Source organism: Aegilops tauschii, chromosome 5, assembly GCF_002575655.3.
Source record: "Aegilops tauschii subsp. strangulata cultivar AL8/78 chromosome 5, Aet v6.0, whole genome shotgun sequence".
NCBI classification, from domain to species: domain Eukaryota; kingdom Viridiplantae; phylum Streptophyta; class Magnoliopsida; order Poales; family Poaceae; genus Aegilops; species Aegilops tauschii.
Genome location: NC_053039.3, coordinates 301,595,068 through 301,615,847, shown reverse-complemented (window position 1 = coordinate 301,615,847; position 20,780 = coordinate 301,595,068). Strand labels below are relative to the sequence as shown.

At 45.2% G+C, this 20,780-nt stretch overlaps 2 protein-coding genes across 3 annotated transcripts; both read left to right on the top strand.

The window, feature by feature from the left end:
* The first annotated feature begins 5,282 nt into the window (after nucleotides 1-5,282).
* On the top strand, nucleotides 5,283-15,264 carry LOC109787293 (putative disease resistance protein RGA3). Of its 2 annotated transcripts, none has more exons than XM_045228881.2 (3): nucleotides 5,283-5,568; nucleotides 5,693-5,987; nucleotides 11,416-15,264. In XM_045228881.2, exons 2-3 carry the CDS (start codon nucleotides 5,700-5,702, stop codon nucleotides 14,272-14,274), a joined length of 3,147 nt encoding a protein of 1,048 aa, XP_045084816.1. In that variant the 5' UTR covers nucleotides 5,283-5,568; nucleotides 5,693-5,699; the 3' UTR covers nucleotides 14,275-15,264. The 2 variants fall into 2 exon arrangements, with proteins under 2 accessions (XP_045084816.1, XP_020201438.1); XM_020345849.4 differs by having other exon boundaries at nucleotides 5,283-5,577.
* A 4,099-nt stretch (nucleotides 15,265-19,363) lies between these two features.
* LOC109787247 (adenylate isopentenyltransferase 3, chloroplastic-like) lies at nucleotides 19,364-20,227 on the top strand. Its single transcript, XM_020345804.1, has one exon. The coding sequence runs from the start codon at nucleotides 19,364-19,366 to the stop codon at nucleotides 20,225-20,227; it is 864 nt and encodes a 287-aa protein (XP_020201393.1).
* The last annotated feature ends 553 nt before the right edge of the window (nucleotides 20,228-20,780 follow it).

Genomic DNA, 20,780 nt, shown 5'->3' with positions numbered 1-20,780 from the left:
CATCGGTGCCAAAATGCTGGAAAGTGAATTTGGCACCTCTTTTGGCCTACATAGTGGAGGGCTTTATGTCATGTGCATGATAAGTTGAACCATTGATATAAACATCTCTTTACTTTGAACCATTTGAATTATACTAAAGCAGCGTCAATTAATTTGGATCGGTGGGAGTATCATTTTCTGCTCATATCGGTGGCTTAGGAGGTTTGGAAAGAGAGAAACGCTAAGGTCTTCAAGGTGTCAATGCTCTCCATTGTTATTGATAAACATCAAATGGGAGGCCAAAAATTGGGTTCTTGCTGATGCCAAGCATTTGAGCACAATCATGCCGTGAGATTAGCCTTTTTTTTTTCATATGTTGAAGCGTAATGGACCTCATGAACCTTGTTCCTATTCTCCTTCTTTACAATGAGACGAGGCAAAAAATTTACCTCTGTTTTTAGAAAAAGACCTAGTTCGTTGCCCTTTGTTGTGAACCCAGCTTTCATTTTTGACCTAGATTCGCCAATATGTAAATCATCGGATCTCATTATCTAGAACCATTCATCATATTCCAAAACTGTTCACCATATATTCGCAAGAAAAACTATTCACGATATAGATGGGTTTTCCGAACAATGTTCGTGGACTAGCATGTCTATTGTGATGCACAACACAAGCAGCAAACACACATGTGACATGTGGGGATGAGGGGTGTCGTGCACAAGGTGATGGGGCATTTGATAGAAATACAACATAGAAAGGCTGGGTACGTTTAGGATCGAAGCCTTGCAGAAGAAAGTTTTTCTAGAAATACACAATAACATATGGGTGCACAAGTAACTGAGCTCATGGAAGTTGTTGGCAGTTTGGAATGGTGCTGTCACATTTCACATCAAAAAGATTTAAGTGTCTTAGGGACTTTGAGGCCATTAACTTCCAAATGGCTCACGTCTTTTGGAGTAAAGTTGGGGAGGATCATAAGTACCACTTGTCTAACTGTAGGCTTGTGTCCAGGAAGAAAGAGTTTGGTGGGATGGGTGTTCCTAATCTTAGGGATTTTTAATATGGCTATGCTTGCTTCCTGGAACAGGAGATATTTTGATAACCGTCCAAATGACTGGAATACTTTGCTAGATTATATTTATAAGTATAATAATACTAGCCCCAATCTGCTATGGACCATAATTGGGGTGGGATCACCTTTTTGGAGGGGTGTTAACTGGGCTCTATCAGCTGCTAAACCTTTCTATCGATGGAAAGTTGGCAATGGTCAGAGAATTTCCTTTTGGTTTGATGTTTGGTGTGGTGAATTTTCACTTAAAACTAGATTTTGTGATTTGTTCCTGATCTGTCAGCAACAAAATGCTTCTATCGCTCAGGTTTGGGATGGCTCTGAGCTAATACTCACTTTAGAAGATGTGTAGATGAGCATTTGTATGCTGATTGGATTGAGTTGGTTAGTTTGGTGGAAAAAGTTGATCTTACTGGTAGGGGGGATACTCATGTTTGGTTGTTTGAGACTTCTCAGGTTTATTCTGTTAAATCATTTTATAAGATGATTAGCTTTGGAGGTATTTCTCATGAGCTTAAAGATTATATATGGAAAATTTAAATCCCTCCAAATATTTGTGTTTTACGGCGGCTGATCTTAATAATAAGAGTTTAACTAGAGATAATTTAGCTAAGAGGTGCCATGTGGCTGACCTATCTTGTGTTTTATGTAATGAAGCAAAAAGCATTCAACACTAGGAGTGGCGTTTTGGCTCCCAGGAGCACATGCTCCGGGGCGAACAGTAACGCGAAAAAAAAGTAAATGTTTTCAAAAAAAATCTGAAATTTCAGTGGATGTTAGTGTTAGTGTTGCAAGGATGCTTGACAATTTTCATGCGAAACGGAGCAGCGGTGTTTTGTTGGTGAAAAAAAACAAATTTGGGGTGACATTTGGGGGTAACATTTGGTGTTCATTTTGTTTTTTCTGCACATGCCAAAATGCTTAGCCTTTTTGCCTCAAAATTTGCAGGTACCATTTGGATGTGACTAACAACACATAAAAAATTTGTCTTAATATTTTTGACATTTCAAAAATTATTTTTGGGCCCGGGAGCACGTGCTCCCGGAGCCGAATTGAATTTCCGTTCCACACTTGTTTTTGGTTGCATTGTTGCATCGCAAACTTGGAAAATCATGGCTGCAATTCTTGCAATACCTATGCCATGCTGCTTTTATGATTTGTCCCACTACTGGAAGAAAGATAAGAAGGTTGTTGTAGTTAACATTTTTACTTCTACTACTTTGTGGGGCTTATGGCTTCTTCGAAATGAATTTGTGTTTCAGGGCGAAGCATAAAATGTTTTCTAATGATCATGGGGGCGTTGGTGCATCAATGGAAGACGCTCTGCGTCGATGCTCAGGCTGCATTGCTCCTCGAATGTCTTCGTCTGCTTGACCACCATCGAGGAGAGCTGCTTAGGATAACGTGGGGTGATTCGTATGCTAAGTAGTCTTATCCAGGAGCCTGATCATGTGATCGTTGTGCTCCTGTTTGAACTTCCTAGTGTTCTATGCAACAAAAGTTCAGTGAAAAAACTGTAATAAGTCATTTCTGCCGGAGCTACTGTGACTGTGGCCGAGAGCTATGAACTGTGCCAGTTTGGTGCTTTTGCCTCTGCTTTTTAATAAAAGTGGTGGGCAGGAAGGGGGAAACCCCTTGCAAAGAGAGCCTTGGCTCGGTGGTTAGGCATGTGGTTGTGCAGCCTAACGACCCGAGTTCAATTCCTAGAATTGACAGGTGATGCACAAGGGTTTTCCCCCATTTATTGAGGATCAAGCTTGGTTTATGGTGGAACCACTTGTCAAAAAATATCTTGATACTCATTTAAAAAATTCTAAGGACCATGCTTATCTTGGTACTCATACTAAAATGGTCGTATGCATCCCTAGTTGATGCAGAGGCCGGGAAGTGAAATTCTCCCCCAATTTTAGGTCGCCCTCCCGCTAGGGCGGCTCGGGTGGAAACCCTAGCCCCCGCCGCCGGGCATGTCCATCCTCCCCCTCCCCTCCGCCGCCGCTAGAGGAGGTCACCGAGTGAAGCCCTAGGCAGCTGATGGCGGCGGCGGAGGCTCTCTTCCCTCCCGCGCCAGATCAGGTGAGGCGGGTCACCATGGCGCCGGGGCGATCTCCCCCGGTCTGCGTCGCGGCGGCGCGTCTAGGCGACGGCGCAAGGCGGCGGCGTGGTGCTGGGCGGGGGCGGCGGACCTGCTAGGTTCCGAGGAAGATCTGGTGGCATCGGTCGTTCGATGGGCTCGTGGGGTCATGGCGGCCTTGGTCGCGGTGGCCGGTGGCTCGGCCTGTTGGCGGCGGCCCTGGAAGGTGGCGGCAGGTGAAGCTCAGGCTTCCCGCGGTGGCATGGCGTGGTGATGTCCCTATCCAAGGCGGATCTGCATCGCCGATCTCGTGGTTTTGCCGCGGATTGGTTCAGATCAGAGACGGTGATGAGTGTGCGGGTTCATCTCGGCGGCTCTCGCGGTCTGGCGAGGTGGGGTGAGAGCCCTCCTCCCAGGCTCCAGTGGTGGCGCACTCAGGCAGTGGCCGGTGCGCCAGGGCTCCTACGGTGGCACTGTTGTTGCGGTTGGTCGCCGGATCTAGGCGGCTAGATCTGGGGCTTTGAAGGCGGTCGAGACAGTGCACAGGTTGTCAGGTGGATTTCTTGGGACGGATCCGGGTGAAAACTTGGTCTTCGGTCGTTGGCCGGAGCCGGTGATGACGATGCCCTTATCATCGTTTCCTTCATGAAGGCATCATCGAGGTGAAACTCCCAACCCCACCCAATACCTCCGGGGGAAACCCTAGATCAGCTGATCAGATGACGGCGGCATTCATGTGTCGTTACCCCCTTGGGGGCGGCATTCTTGGAGAGGCACTCGGGCTTGAGGGACCAGCGGATGGCTTTTTCGGTGGGGCAGTGTTTATTTCTACATATTCATGGCGGCGGTTCTCGGCGGATGGAGCAGTGGAGGCTTGGCGTTAGAGGTGTGGCGATGGACACGCGCAGGAGGTCGATGTTGTCTGGCGTCGTGGTGGCGTCGATGGCAGAGAGGCCTGACAAGGTCGATGCGTCAGTACATGCTTTGAGGATGGATCGAGGGAAGACGGAGGTGACGGCCCTTTGCAGCGTGTGCGTGTGGTACTCACTGAGAGTGCGCCGGACCGGAGTGTTACCCAATCCCGCCTATGTGGCTTGGATGGGGCATCCGGCGTTAGATGTTAAGCTTTTGTGCGATGTCTGTTTGGTATTTGGCCCGGACATTCGGCACCCCTTCATCAAGAGGATAGGAGTAGCGACAGATGTCGTCTAGATGGTGGCCTCGGGCTTACTGTTGTATTTCTTTGTAAGGTATTTGTTAATAATAGATAATATGGCCGCATGCATCTCCCAGATGCAGAGGCCGGGGGTGATTCCTCCTTTTCTAAAAAAAGGGAAAACCCCTTCGATTCAAAAAAAGAGGTTTTAAGTGTCCCCTCAAGGGCCTCTTTGACTCAAAGGATTTTTAGTGGAGTTTAAGAGGATTCGAATCCTTAGAATTTTCTTCTACAGGGGCTAGTTGATCTATAGTAATGCCATCCATGGATTTTTTTCCAAGGATTCAATTGCAATAGATTTCATAGCAAAAAATACCATCCACTCCAACCAATGGTGAATAATCCTAATTATATTTCCTTCGTACCATCAAACATCCATGCGATGTTGTAGTATTCAAGATGGTCTGACGTTCTATTCCCGAGCTTTTACATGTCCTTCGGATATCCTACGGATCAAAGAAACCATTAAAATTCAGTCGTGCTAAATAGTCCTGAATAGTTTTTTTTAAGGCATAGGCCCTGAGCAGTTGAGATCACATCGACGATTTCTTCTTAATATTTATCTAGCTCATTTCAGCTGTCACAGATTCCCATGATTAAGTTGCCTTCAAACCTCCACCGTGCGAATCGTGGAGACATGGGAAGGTTCCATGTAGTAGTACAACAGCCGATGATTGACGATTAACTAATCATTTGTCACTACTCGATTTGTCATTAAAGCCCCCCCTCCCCCCAGCTGTCACATATTCCGATTATCAGATCTGCTGGTTCGTTTATTTGAACCTGCTATGTGGGAGGATCGTGGGGGAGATATGGGAAGGTTCCATCTAGTAGTACAAAAGCCGATGATTGACGATTAGTAAATCATTTGTCACTACTCGATTTGTCATTAAAACTTCTCCGATCGAGCTGGCCGGCTCACGATCCACAGGAATCTTGCCAGAGGACGATTATTTTTTGTGAAGGCCTCGCGACTACAGAGTTGACCCGCAAAGGGTGACAAGTCACGACCTACGCAGCACAGGACAATCGCGCTCTGACACAAATCACACCATCATCTCGATCCAAAGCGAGGCAAGCTAATGCTAATGCTTTGTTTGTAAGTTGAACCCCGCATTCTTGATCCTCATCTCGGATAAAATCCCGCAGAGCTCCTGGAAGGCCGGAGCGCCATTGCCGATCCACAGGCGCACCGATTCACCAGCAGCTGCGGCTCCGGTGTTCCTGTTGGTACTACCAGTTAGTTCCATTTCCATCCATTCCTTGGTACTTTAGGAGTCTAGGTTGGCTCTCCCTCAAAGAGATTTTCTTGTAACTGTACTGAGATTCTGAAACTGGTGACCGTTATTTGCAGAGATAACATGGAGAGCACCGTGATTTTGAACGGGATCATCGCGGGTGTTATCAGGTCACTGGCGGATGGAGGCATCGCTATGATCGTAAAAGTGGCGTGCGTCAAGAAGGACATCGACATCCTCGAGAGGCGACTTCTCAGTATAATGGCTTTGATCGGAGATGCAGAGGGGCACCGGATCCTGGCTCAGTCCGAAGCGGCCGACCACCGACTCAAGAAGCTCAGAGAAATTGCGTATGAGGCGGAGACCATAATCGACCTCTTCAGGATTGAAGTGGGAACTTCGCGACCACAGGTTAGCTGCACTTCCTTTTTCTCGCCCGAATCATCAATCGGCGCTGGTGGACTAATCGATGAATAAATCGAAAGTTTTCTCGTACTAAAAAATAATTGGCTCTAAAAAATGCAACTTCAATTTATTGGTAAGTATAACTTGCGTCCACCGGATGCGGCTTTGAGATTTGTACTCTTTATTTATTTGCTCCTTTTTTATGAGATATACTATGCAGACCAGACTTTGTTTCTTTTGTCGTTTTTAATAAAGTGACCGCATGCATCTCTCCGATGCAGAGGCCGGGGATGACCTCCTTTTTAAAAAAAAACACCAACTTGATGATTCCGGCCCCTTCCCCGCCCGCGTAACACCGCAGTTGTTGTGGTGCTCTGGAGTGTGTGGAAGAGCCGGAAGGCCAAGGTTTCCTGTGATGATCTGCTGCTCCCCACGGATGTCGACAGTAACACTGTTGTCGACTTCCTCCTTTGACACGGGTGCTACTCGCACTTCATCTGCAAGACAATCCCCGAGGCATGGGGTGCAAAGCTTTGCAACCTTGGACTAAGGCTTCGCCGCACGTCATCCTCCCCGATTTTCATTTATTTTGCTTTTGGACCAACATCTCATCGCTTTTACCGCCGGCATGTGCATGTGCTCTACCCTATGATCTAAAACTACTTTATAGCTTTGCGGCTTAATGAAAACTTGTTCAAGTGGGCTACCTTTGAAAAGAAATAAGAAAGTCCGAGACAACTTGGGATTAGCAAAAGCACATGCACCCATTATCTGCAAATAAGCCAGTGAAATGTATTATGCAAAACATATAACAATATACTATATCACCAATTCTCCGGTCTTTGTCCGGTGGGAAGAGATCAATAGGGGCTACGAGAGGGAGAGCTTGATTATCCTTGACGGCAAGGTCAAAGTTGAGCGGTGCCTCTCTAGGCTTAAATGAATGCCTTGTGAGGATGTCGGGTCTCTGAAATGATTCCATGGTGGAGGAGAGGTGGAGCAAGAAGAGATAGATGGAGACATCAAAAGAAGAAGGCAACCGTAGGGTAGAAGGAGCATCACTGAAGAAAAGAGACAGCGATAATAGGAAGAGGAGGTAGGGATTCACATGCACCACATACTCATCCTTTGGTGACTTCCTTATGCCAACACAAAAAACTAAAGGGATATCTATCCCAATGCCGAAAAATTTAACCATGTTTAGCAACTTTTCAATGGTTTCTCTTGCCCTACCAGGAATGAGAGGCCTTGTCGCAGAATTAGTAATCTTTTTTCATACACCAAATATATATTAACCATATCTCACCTTGGCCCTACATCTATGAAAGTTTTAGCTTTGATGCTTCCCTAAATGACTAGAAGCTATGGAAGCCACAAGTTTGTTATACTCAAAACAATTTCACATTTCATGTTGGTATACTCATCCTATAAAGAATTAATGTTATGTTTGTTAGGGCCTGTTTGGTTAGCAGGATTCTCATAATGTTGGAGTAGGAAGAAAAACGAGATTGAATAACATGTCATCTTAAATCCTACAGAATTTAAAAACCACATGAATTTGGATCATCATAAATAGCAGTAGGAAGAAAAACGATATTGGAATGGCATGGAATCTTGAATTCTATAGAATTAGAAAATCACATGAATTTGGACCAAAGAGTTTTGATGCTACATCAAAAATAAAATAGCTAAACAAAGAGGTTCGAGTGAATGAAATATTTCCTCTGAAACTGTGTGCTAGGAAAATTTCCTAAAGGACTCAAATTCTCCAAAAGTTATGTAAAATTCCTTCGAATTAGAGAAGCCCCTATAATTTAGCTGTGCATATACCCTGTTGGTCTCAATGCTAGTACAACTCTATTCTATCAATAATCATTTTTATGTTTGTTAGGATTCAACTTTCTTTACTGCATTTAGCTATTTGTAAGTATGTATTTGTTAGAGTCCTCTTTCCCATAGTCCGGCGGCGTTGGGATGTTGGCCAAAGACGGACATGATGGGACACTGATCTGATATCACATATGATTTCTTTTAAAGTTTTAGAAATTCTTATCATCTTTGTTATTGATGCTCATTATTTCAAATTTGGCCACCAAGGCAAATGCATGCGTCACCGCATGGATCCTGTTCCAGAACGGCGACCCTCAAGCCCAAGATTTGAAAAAAGAACGATGTGAAAATTATTTCACTTTTAAGAGGTCAGGCCAAAGTCTTGTAGCGTCCTGCAACAACTTTCAAAGCTCATGAGTTTGGAGTTGATATGAGTCCGAGCCCTCCCTGGTTTTTAGGGTGGCATAATGCGGTCCATTTAACCATCTAAGAGGCAGTGTCAGGTTTGCGTGGATTCCTTCAGATTTGGGCTGACACTTTGTGCGTCTTGGTCATAGCGCCGTGATGACGGCCTTTGCTCATGGCCTTTTAGATTATCTGCACACACTTATCGTCTTTTTTCTTCGAGACGACGATTTCCATTAGCGTTTTCTGGTATGCATCGACGACTTCCTGGCAATTGCTTCCAGGAACTCTTGGGTATAAACAAGTTCGCTTCATCGATACAGATGCCCAGAGACAATAACAAGCTTTACGCACGGCGCCGCCGGTGGATGCAAAAGGAAGAAGATTTCGACACCCTAAGAATTTGGACGCATTTTTTGCTTCTTTAAGGATGTGTTTGTAAGGACTTGTGATGGTTAATATTATGGCCTTCGGCCTTTAGAAAAGGGATCCGAATACTCATCGAATGTCAGTTTTTTAGGCATAGCAAATCAAAACTTTATGGGAAATTATGTTTATCAAGGGTGCCAAGTTTAGTTGGCGAGCATGGCAAATCTGCTTCAATTCATATTTTTCTTTTCAGAAAATTGTCGTGCTCGCTAACTAAATTTTCTATCCGCGCATCAACATAAATTGTCATGAAAAACATTTGATTTGTCACTCATGCCTAAAAATCAAAGGTCGGGTTTTGAACATTTCTAGAAAAAACAACAACTCATTTCACAAGTTCGAACAAAAATACTCTGCTTTCACGGCTTTCAAAAGCCGGATCGTTATCAAATAAAAAACGAGTATCCCTAAAAAACGCGGGGAATAGGTGGATTTTGGCACGATTTTGATGGCATTTTCAGTTGTTTGTGGGATGGCAGTTTTTCTTCAGCGAACGTTCGCCAGATAAGAGGGTAAAAAGAACGAGTAACAACGCGCCTATCCATTCCCCTCGCCTTCTCGGGTTTCCGCCGGATCGCTGACGCCGGTTCATCCTGACCCCCGCGCCGCCAGCCTCGATCCCCTCCTCCCATGGCGCTTCCGCCGCCGCTCGGTGAAGCTGATATGCGCCGGTTGCGCTCGGTGCTCTTCGACTGGGGACCACTTGGACCTCAGTTACTTCTGTCTCAGTCGGGCTGCTTGGGTTGACCGGGACTGAAATAGATTAATCCAAACCATGACATATGCTGTGCTTGGCAGCGGTTCTCTGCCACCGCCGCAACTCTGGCCGACTGCCTACTCTTCAGGTTTGGTCTTTGGTGTGTATTGGATGTGATGAAGACTGCGTGCTAGGTGTTTGGTGACTTGCGACAGCGGTCTCGACAAGCGCGGCGGCAGCACCGGAGGACTGCAATTTTGGTGGTACTCCTTGAGTACCAAGTCTCGAATCTCAAGGTGAAAACCCAAGGTTTGGCCTTTATTGGTTGTACCTGGCAATGGCCTTTTTGAAGGCATTGTTTTTGAGTGATTTCAGACTTTCTCCAGGGTGAAAATTCAAGATCTTCGATCGGACAACGACAATGCTTGTGCATTGTTTCCTTCTTGGAGGCGTTGCTTTTGGAGAACCTCTTTTGTAATCCGGGTGTTGTCTTTCAGTGGTTGTTAGAGTGCTGCCGTTGCTAGTGTGAACACCGTGGCGGGATCTTTTTTCTTTTGTTTTTTTTTATTTTCCTTTTCGCTGTGTGTATCCTTGATGCCTTTGGACATCTTGTTGGTACAGAGGCTGGGTGTAATTGGTATCTTCGTGATATTAATATATTCCCTTTATCGAAAAAGCTCCAAATCTCCATCTAGCCGATGTTTGGTTGATGCATGTTTGAATGAGGATGCCTAAATTGGTGCTGTAATGTGGAATAGCTGGTGCTTAGGCATGGGTTGAAAATATTACATTGTTTGCTTCAGAAAAATGCATATACTCTACGATACAAGCACCTCTCCTGCTCATATCATGCCTCCCCATCATACTGTCACCCATGAGTGCACACTTGTTTTGCTTCTCTGTTTTTAGATATTGATCCGACGTATTTTCTCTGTTTTGTTGCTAGGTTTTACTAACAACCTTGGTATCTGGTAGGTAGGGTGGCAGATGGGTCGCTAATTGCCCATCTATCTAGTCTTTTTTTATAATTTTTGTATTAGTAATGATATCACTTAGTAAGTTAGTACATACTCCCTCCGTTTCAAAATAAGTGTCTCAACTTTGTACTAACTCTAATACTACAAAATTGTACTAAGCTTGAGACACTTGTTTTGGGACGGAGGTAGTATGACATTGACATGTTGGCCAGGCTGCAGTTGTCATTGTCAAGGGCAATAAGATTTCATGAATATTTTCACTTTCCACAGCAGTATATATGAGTCAGAATTTTCCTAGTGTAAGCTAGAAATAGGTGCAAAATGTCAAAATTCAAAAGAATTGTGTCACATGGCTGATCCATGCGTTTAGCATTTCTACCAATGAAGTCCTTACCTAGCAGTCTAGCACTACCTAATCAACTAAAAAAAGAAGTCATTTTGGACATCGACAATGTCAAGGCGACAGTTTGACCATTAATCTATATGAACGCAATGCACAACGGAACACTTGACTTTATTCTTTCACTTGAACATGAACCACACCCGTTTGGATTTCGGGGGTTTGCTTATAGGTTTGTCAGAACTCAGAACTCATTTTTAAGTTTCTTCCGTTGTGTATTGTGGGTGTGAACTTATCCTTTGACATCTTGCAATCATACTTGTTTGATCCATCATCTGAGAAGTATCATACCCCTTGGCCTATACTTATAGGTTTTACACCGAAAAGCATGACACTTTATATTGATAAGGGAATGTTACTTGTTTGATCCATCATCTGAGAAGTATCCACATTTTTAAGCAATTATTGCATAGAAAGTTTTAGTAATACGAATTTAGATATTCTGCGGATAGCATTTAGCAAAACAGGCTTCAGTTATTGTAGTTCATCTTATGAGTTTAAAAAAAAAGCAAGTTGTATGTATCTACTCGAACCAAACATGATGCTAGGTCGTTATGCTCAAAATCTACTTCAACGAATTCCTGCTTTTTGGCAGAACCTGAAAACCAGACAGGTCCTTACTCAGTGTATTGATTTGCGTGTGATGGGTACATGTGGTGTTTTGTGTCACATATTGAATTTTGTTTGTTGCTGCAGGACTGGGATGCTGCCTCTATATGTAAGTGTGTCAAGGAAGTTCATATCAGATGCCAGATTGGAAATGATATACAGGAACTAAACAAGAAACTGGATACAATCATACCGGTAATACAACAGTTAGGACTAGCTGCAGAAGATCAGTCAGGAATAGACAGCGAAGTTGCTCCTCATTACAATGAGTCCAATACAATAGGTAGAGGTGTTGGCAGTGACTGCAATGATCTTGTTAATCTGCTACGGAGAGGTGGAGAAGGCGCCCATGTTCTTTTCGCCATAGTTGGAACTGTTGGAGTTGGTAAGAGTACTCTTGCACTCAAGATATACCATGAGATGAGAGGTAGGTTTAGAACCAGGTTATGGGTAAATATCTCCAACGACTCCAGATGCATCACAATATGGTCTGGTGACACATTTAAGAGAAGGGCAAGAATGTCGGAGCAACGTGAGGTGTTACGCCGCTATCTGAATGGTTCTACCAGGAACCTGCTCTTGGTCATTGATAATGTGCGGAAAGCAGACGATTGGAACCAGTTGCTGGCTGCAAATGAAGCATTCCGCCGTTGTGGCTGCAAAGTCATTGTAACAACACGTGACGAGAATGTCGCAAGGACGATGGGGGTGACCCATTTTCACCGTGTCAAGTGTTTGAATGGGGATGATGGCTGGTTGTTGCTCCACAAAACCGCTAATCTGGGAGGGACTGTAACCACTGGGAAGATTCAGGATGTTGGAAGAAGTATCGTGCAAAAGTGCAGTGGCGTTCCGATGGCGATTAAAACAATTGGATGGAATCTAAGGGGCAGATCCCGGGAAGATGAATGGGAGAGCATACATTCACAAGATATCATTTCCTCATATCCAGGGATAAGGGACACCATTGATACAACATACATGGAGTTGAAGTATCGCGTCAAGCGCTGTTTCCTCTACTGCTCTTTATACCCGGAGCAATTTGTGATCAAGCAACAGTGTGCCACGCAGCAGTGGATTGCAGAGGGGTTCTTTGAGGGCAGTCCAAATTTAGAAGAGGCGGCTGAAAGTTGCTACCAGGAATTAATAGAGAGGGGTCTTCTTCTGCCTGAGCATGAAGCTAAAGGTGTGGTGGGAGCAAAGATGCCTACTCTACTGAGATCATTTGCACTCTATCGGTCAGGTGACGAGAACTGTGTGGATAATCCTAGTCGTATCAGTAGTACCAGTAAACCATGGCGCCTATGCATCACAGATGAAGAAGCAATAGAGGCCATCCCGGTTTATGTCACTCGTTTGAGGACACTCTTTGTGTCTGCAAGCCCACTCAGAAGAAGCAGCTTGGACCTTATCATTGAAAGGTTTCCAAACCTAAGAGTACTGGACCTTAGAGACACACAAGTTGAGACCATTCCCAAAATGCTGGGAAGATTGCTGCAACTTAGGTATCTGAATCTTTCGAATACTAAAATAAGAAAGCTTCCTCGGAGTATTGGGAATCTGATGATGCTGCAGTTTCTGATCCTCCAAAACTGTCCTTGCCTCACACAAATAACCAGTCATGTTGGCCGTCTGGAAAATTTGAGGGGCCTCGACTTCTCGGGGGCACCAGAGCTAAATGATGTCCGTTTCAAACTAGTCAAACTGACAGAACTCAACTGCTTGCATGGTTTTTTTCCAGCTAACCATGGTCGGACACTTAAAGAATTACATGCACTGTGCAACCTTACAAGCCTCCAGATAGTAAGGCTTGGCAGGGCATCAAGCATAGAAGATGCACACCAATCAAGATTGCAGGAAATGGATAATCTCAGAGAGCTCGAGCTGTGCTGTAGTTCTGTCGACCGACCACCAGTTGATATTCAAGAGCATATGAAAGATGTGTTCGATGCACTCAGACCTCCTCAGAGTTTGACTTCTCTCAAGATAGATGGTTATTATGGCAATGGATTTCCATCTTGGTTCTCAGTTTCTCATCTTACAGTGCTGCAGCGGCTGACGCTTGATGGCTGCGTCCACTGTCAGCGCCTACCAGCTCTCGGTGAGATGATGAATCTCAAATTCCTGGCTATCATAGGCTTTAGCTTGTTGACTGAGATCAACTATGAGCTGCGTGGGGCGCCAGCAACCGGTGTGGCATTTCCATTGTTGGAGCAGCTATTCCTAGGGAGGATGCAGAGTATGGTGTCATGGTCTGGTCTTGTAGATACAGACATGCCTTTACTTGAGAGATTACAGCTTGATGGATGCCCCAGTATGATTTCTGTCCCCTCGTGGCTCCAGCACTGCACGGCATTGAAAAGCTTGAAGATACACCATGCTGATGCGCTTCAAAATATCGAGAACCTGCTAGCACTTAAGGAGCTGCAAGTTCACGATAGTTCCAATCTGAAGAGGATATTTAACCTCCGTAGACTGGAGGAATTGGAAATCGTGAACTGTACACACCTGGATACTGTGCAGGATGTTCCTCTGTTGCGCCTCTTGCATTTGGACGAACCCACAGCCCAGCTCCCAGAATGGCTCCAGAAGAAACAGTCATTCACTCTCAGGAGATTGGAGATTATCGGCAGTGAGGACCTACTGGACAGATGCTCCTCATCCACCGCGCGCTATGGGCGCCTCATCAAAGATGCAGCTGATCATGTTTATGCGAAATTGCATGGTGGTTCCTTGTACTTCTCGTACACCAAGAGCACTGGCATGTTCGATAGAAGCCGACGATGCAGGGATCGCTACGGTATGCAAGGCACAGCTATCCTCGCGGTGCCTGTTGCTCCTCGGCGAGTTCATGGTGGCTGGGAAACATGGATCAAGTACACACTTTGTGCCATCTTCCTCATTGTTTCCCAGTTCTTTGTTCAGTGGGCTGTTAGCTCTAGGTAAATGAGTGGAATTATGTCACCTTTATTCCACTTATTTGATGTACCTTTTGCTGTCGCCAAGTTTCTGATATGTGAAAGCTATTTGTTCTAGTGGAACAGGCATGATCTACGATGTATACCACCTCCACATCCATTGGCATAATAACCTGTCAGCAAAATTTGCCATTTGTAACAGGAGAGCTATTTGACAGTCAAATAGATTTTACATTTGTTACAGAACATCCTTTTGCTGTTTCTCTTAGGAGGGCTATCTTGTGTCAGAAGCCAAAATGGGCGCCCACCTAAGTAGCAAAGCATGCCTCGGTTGAGAGGCCACGAAGGTCTTGGTTGAAACTCTGACTGTCGTATTGACTATTGAGCACATCTATGTTCCTGCTATTTCATCAAAACTTATGTTCTAAGAATAAAATTGCATTGTTAGAAAACATTTACTTTTAGAGCTTCCAAAGGCTGTTAGTACGTGTTACTGAACGTGGCGGTTTTTCTCTCTCTTTTATGCGGGGAAACAAAGTGTCTTTGAACATGCATATATATAGTGGACCGAACATCAGTTAAAGTTTGTCTCCTATATATGCGAACTGAGCATGGTTAGGTTTCTTATGATGAAACCACCCTATCAGAGTTCAAGTTCTATACTTGACGCTAATGGTCAGGTTTTCCTGGACAAGCCTTTCAACGATGTGCGTTCAGTAGGAGAAGATGTTTCCTTTTCGATAAAGGGCGATACAAAACATTATGAGTAACACCCGGCCTCTGCATAACTGAGATGCACACAGCCAAATCCAAAAGTCTGACAAAAAACATGAAATATAAACCGACATATCGGCAACAGTAAAGTCCTATAGACCGACACTATGCCTATGTCGAAGGTGGTGGTGGATCGATCCGGAGGTTATGCTGCCACCCATGTTGGGAAAAAACCTCCGTAGCCACCTGCTTCAACCGCGTACACACCGCCTTGAACAGCGATTGGTGCTCCGATCGTTGTAGCATAGACCATGTATGAAGCGATTGCGTACAACGGAAAATAACCTGCAGAGGAGAAGCATTTTTTTTATTAAAAACCAAATCGTTTCTACATAGCCAGAGCGACCAAATTAAGGCGTACGCTCCCACCCTTATAAGCGCTTTAAACCTATTTGGAATATCGTCCAACCAGTGACCAAATATATTGGCAACACTTGTGGGCGGATATAAATTTGACGCTATTTGGATGATTGACCACGTAGAACGTGCAAACTTGCATTGGAAAAAGAGGTGTTTGATTGTCTCGTCATGACTACAAAAACAACACTTCTTACTCCGTGGCCAGTTGCGTCGTGCGAGGTTGTCTTTGGTCAACACAACTCCCTTACAAAGATACCACATGAAAAATTTCACTTTTAGTGGAATCTTGGACTTCCAAATTTTCTTGTTATTACTCACTAGTACCTCAGAATGTGTGAGCGCACGGTACATAGGAGAAGATGTTTCCTAGACTATGAAGGTTTCCATAATGACTTCATTGGTATCTCGAAGGTATTCATAGGGGTAGACTGTGCATGCATGCGTTTATATGGTTGAGTGTATGTACGTGTATGTGAGCATCTACATTTTTACTGTAAAGTTTGTCTCCTATGAGAAAAGCTACTATCTCTTTTTTAAATAAATTGAAGTTCTAATATTTTTATTACAATATGTTTGATCAAGTTTGTTTTCCCTTATAAACTGAAGTTTCATTAAGTCTACGTAATCCGTAAACCAAATCAAGGCTGACGCTGGGCCATGGCAACAAGTTTTTTTTCCGAGGTAACGAGTGGGCTTTATTTATTAAATGCGAACGGCCATCCTTACCAACGCGATAGTTATGTATCACTCATACTAATTACGAAATCGGCAACATACTAGCGGGCCGACCCATTTAGCACGATCGTCGTTGTGCTTGTAGTGATCACTGTTTAGATCCCTCCAATATTTTTGCATATATCAAGGTTTGAGATTGCTTACCGGGTTTGCCACCTGGTAGATCCCTCTAATATAACACTTTGACGTAGAGGAATAGTTGTGCAGCTAGGTGGTCACACATCACATGTATCTGCTAGAATCGAGGAAAAGTGATGGCGACAACACATGCTATTCGAGCATCCGGTCTCGAGCTCCGGGGTGAAAGCCTATGTCTGACCTGTGTCAGTTATACCTAGCAATGGAGAGGTTTTTACGTCGTTACCTTGTTGAAGGCATTATTCGGATATGTTCAGACTGGTTCTTTGGTGTGAAAATCCGATTCTGGCCTTCGATGGTTGAATCCGATGACGGCGGCGATTAGGCACTGCTTCTTTCCTGAAGGCGTTGCTGTTGAAAAATCTCATCGTCCGTGTGATGTCATAGGATGGTCGGTGCAAACATGATCATTGTTGTAGTTTGTTGATCACGGATCCAATCACTTTGGGGGTTCTTTTTCCTTCTTTTCCATGTCCCTACATAGCATTGGTCTTACAAGACTTTGCTATTCGCGGGCAAGTTTGTATGTGTTGGCAATTGACTATGTGCATTCTAATTATGCTGAGACTGGGTGTGTGCTCATTGTGTTTGTATTCGCTTGATGCTTCAGTTTGAGTCAATAATATCCACCATTTATAAAAAAAGATACTTTGACAATGAGCAATGTCAGATTCTTAAGCTTGGTAAAATGAAAGGTTTTTTATGGCAAATTATGTTATCGCGAGGAGGCCAATTTTCTTTAGCTAGTATGGCAAAACTAACAGTTTTTATGATAAAGTTTTGTTGTCGCAAGGATTGCTTGCTAAAAGAAATGGGGTTGTTGCGCGTCGGCCAACCGATCTTTCTAAAAGATATGCCATCTTGCGAGCTATCGGATCTGATGCAATCTGATCGTCTTCTTCTACTTTACAACAAAGATTTGGTTGCAGAAATATTTGCAATAGAGGTTGTGTTGTGTATTTTTTTTTGCAATATAGGTTCTGTTGCAGGTTTTTTTTTTTGCAACATAGGTCATGTTGCAGATTTCTTTCCGTCTTTACCTTTTTTTTTGTAACAACAGTTATGTTGCGGAAGAACTTTGTAAAATAGATAATGTTGAAGAAAATTTTGCAAGGAAAAATAATGTGCAAAAACGTGTTGACAAGAGATAAGTCTCTTGTTTCCTTGACTGGGACCTTGAGGGCACCTGGCGCCTAAAGAAGGCGGCAGATGTGTCTTTTGGCTAAGGAGAAACTTTTTTTCAAAAGAAATTTGATTCGCCATGCTTAACCAGCGAATGCCAGATTTTAATATTTTCGTATAACAAAAGTTTCAGAAAAAAATCTCATATAACAAATATAGTACGCTCCTAAATTGTTTTGGTTTGTTCTTTTTTTTCATGATAATACATGCCTCATTTATGTCATATAAGAATCATAGTACAAGTCTTTGCACAAAGGGATTTCAACCAAGAAGGAAAATTACAATTAAGATCAAAAAAATCCCTGAGCTTGACACCAACATCCGTCACCTGTCTCTAGCATCACAATAGCCACCAAAGAAAAAAAAATGATGGGTCACCTGCTCACCTGTGCTCGACGCGGCTCCATCGCTGATATGCAGCTTTGCGAACCTCCAAGGTGGTTCACCAAAGGCGAAACCATTACCGTTGAACGAATCAGGCCGGGGCAACTCCTCGGATACGCCATTGACCTCCAGATCTTGCAGCCCCGCATGACTAAGACGTCAGAGAAGAAAACCATACCTGGCATCCATGAACCACGGACGCAACACACGATCCACCATCTTCCAGATGTCATCAATGCAGACCACAGTTTGCACCCGCTCCTGGACTACCTTCCAAGCTCCTCACCGATGCTGGAGCAAACGTCGTTGCAACGGCGGAGCCCGCGGATACAAATCCACCATGAGGATGCCGCCGCCACGCCATCTTTACTTGAACATACTGGTTTCTAAACCCACCCAACTGGCTGATGCCTCGCCGGGGAAGGATCTGAAGATTCTTTATTCAGCACTGCTGAAGTCAAGACGATTAACACCTAAAAATCTAAGCTAGTAAAGCCTAAAATGAATTACCAAGATTGAGGTCGCTACTGGAGGGGAGTTTGCCTCTGCTTTCTTCTTCAAGAAAGAAATGAAAGCGAAAACTGGAGCGCTCTATGCGTCGGCCGACGGATAATTAGAAAAGATTTGCCGGCTCGCTGACCATTTTGATGTACATGTTAACGGCTGTTCGATATACCCCGTATGTAAGCAGCCACTTCTTTGCAACAAGGGTAGTGCCGTAGAAGGCCCTTCACAACAACCAGCTTGTTGTAATCATCCAAATATGTACTTCTTTATTTTTTGTCTTGCTGCAGAAATTTGTCGCAACAAAGGTCTTGTTGTAGATTTTTTTTGTTTGCAACAAAGATCTAGTTGGAGAATTTTTTCGTAACAACAGTTTTATTGCAGAAATTTTAGATATCGATTGAAGAAACCCTTTTGCAACAGGGGTCATGTTGCAGATTTTTGTGCAACAGAGTACATGTTACCTTTTTTTTTGCTAATAGAGACCGTGACGTGAAGGGGATGGTGTTGACGGCAGGAGGAGCTTGAGGTGGTGGCGGCCATGGCCGGCTACGGCTAAGGCGGGCGTTGCTGCAGGAGCTTGAGGTGGTCACGGGCACGGCCGAGGCGGGCGTACGTTGCTGCAGGAGCTTAAGATGGTGGCGGCCATGGCGGGCGTTCCTGAAGGAGATGGTGGTGGACGAGGCGGGCGTTGCTGCGTATGGGACAGAGGTTGAGGAAGAGAGGTAGTCCAGTAGGCACGTGGCGCGCAACCAAGACGGCGGACGCGAGCGCTATAATCCGCCTGTTGATGTTAATCATGTCCCATGATAATATTATAACTGGTGTATTCTCAATGAAGTAAATATGGAAAGTAAATGCGGTATCCCTAGCATTGATGTGGTATAAACCAAAATTATGGGAGAAATCCTCGTATTTATACCATTCCATATTCGTGCATGCGTGTTCCTATACAAGCCAGCGTCCCGGTCGCGTCGCTTTCAACAATCCGGCAATCACGCCCTCCACCTACGTACCAACAATTCATGGGCGCCGCCGTGATGGAGCAGCGACGCGGCGGCAAGCCCAAGGTGGTGTTCGTGCTGGGCGCGACTTCCACGGGCAAGTCCAAGCTGGCCATCGCCCTGGCGGCGCGCTTCGGCGGCGAGGTGATCAACTCGGATAAGATCCAGGTGTACGCTGGCCTCCCCGTGATCACCAACAAGGTGACGGACGAGGAGTGCGCGGGCGTGCCGCACCACCTCCTCGGCTGCGTGCCGTGCCCCGACGCTGACTTCACCGTCGACGACTTCTGCAGGGAGGCGGCTGACGCGATCAAGCGCGTTCTCTCCAACGGCGGCCTCCCCGTGGTGGCCGGCGGCTCCAACCGGTACGTCAATGCGCTCGTCGAAGGAGACGGCGGCGCCTTCCGCTCCTCCCATGACTGCCTCTTCGTCTGGCTTGACGCCGCGCCGGAAGTCCTCCGCCGGTCCACGGCCGTACGGGTGGACGATATGGTGCGGCGCGGGCTGGTGGAAGAGGCACGCGCGGCGTTCGACCCGGACGCCAGCTACACCCGGGGCGTGCGCCGCGCCATCGGCCTGCCGGAGATGGACGCGTACCTGCGACGCGCGAGCGACGGCGATGACGACGGCGCACCGGCGATGCTGGGGAGAGCGGTGGAGGATATCAAGGTTAACACGTTCGGGCTGGTGCTGGAGCAGGTGGAGAAGATCCGGCGGCTGAGCACGCTGGAGGGGTGGGACGTCCGGCGGGTGGACTGCACAGAGGTGCTGGCGCGGATGGCTGACGGCGAAGGGGTGCAGGAGCTATGGCGGAAGGTTGTCTGGGAGCCCGTCGAGGACATGGTGCGGACCTTCGTCATCGCGGAGAAGAGCAGTGGGAAGATCAACCTGCTGCCCTAGAGGATAGAGCAACTCCTGTGTTAGTTTTGGCGCGCTCTGTTAGTTTTGAATTGTCCACCGGGTTTTCTTAGTAAACTTGTCGAAGAAACGTGAGGAGCTTCATCGTGAAGGAGAGACCTAGCATATATACACATATACTCCTTTATTGCGTTTCCAAAAAAATAATATTGCGGAATGACCTATTTCGAACTTTCACTACATGAAAATAGCTTGCCGCCGTGTGTGGGGCTGTAAGCCAGGTGCAATTTTTCAGTCACTCAGGCTTACATTCCTCTAAGCCGAGTAACACCGTCGAATTGTCTTATGCGGTCATTTTTTATAGTTACATATATATTAAGTGAGAGTATTATGATAAATACTTCGGAATAGTACATGAGATGAACATCGGACCCTGTGACGTTTTGCCCCGAAGTATATATTTTATCATAAAGTTGATTAACCTTGAAGATTTTGAATATGCATATGAACAGCCAACCACCAGGGTGAGAATATGTCCATCGTACGTACTTACATATGCACTAAGGGTTGTACGCGTTACACTGCGTTGTTGATG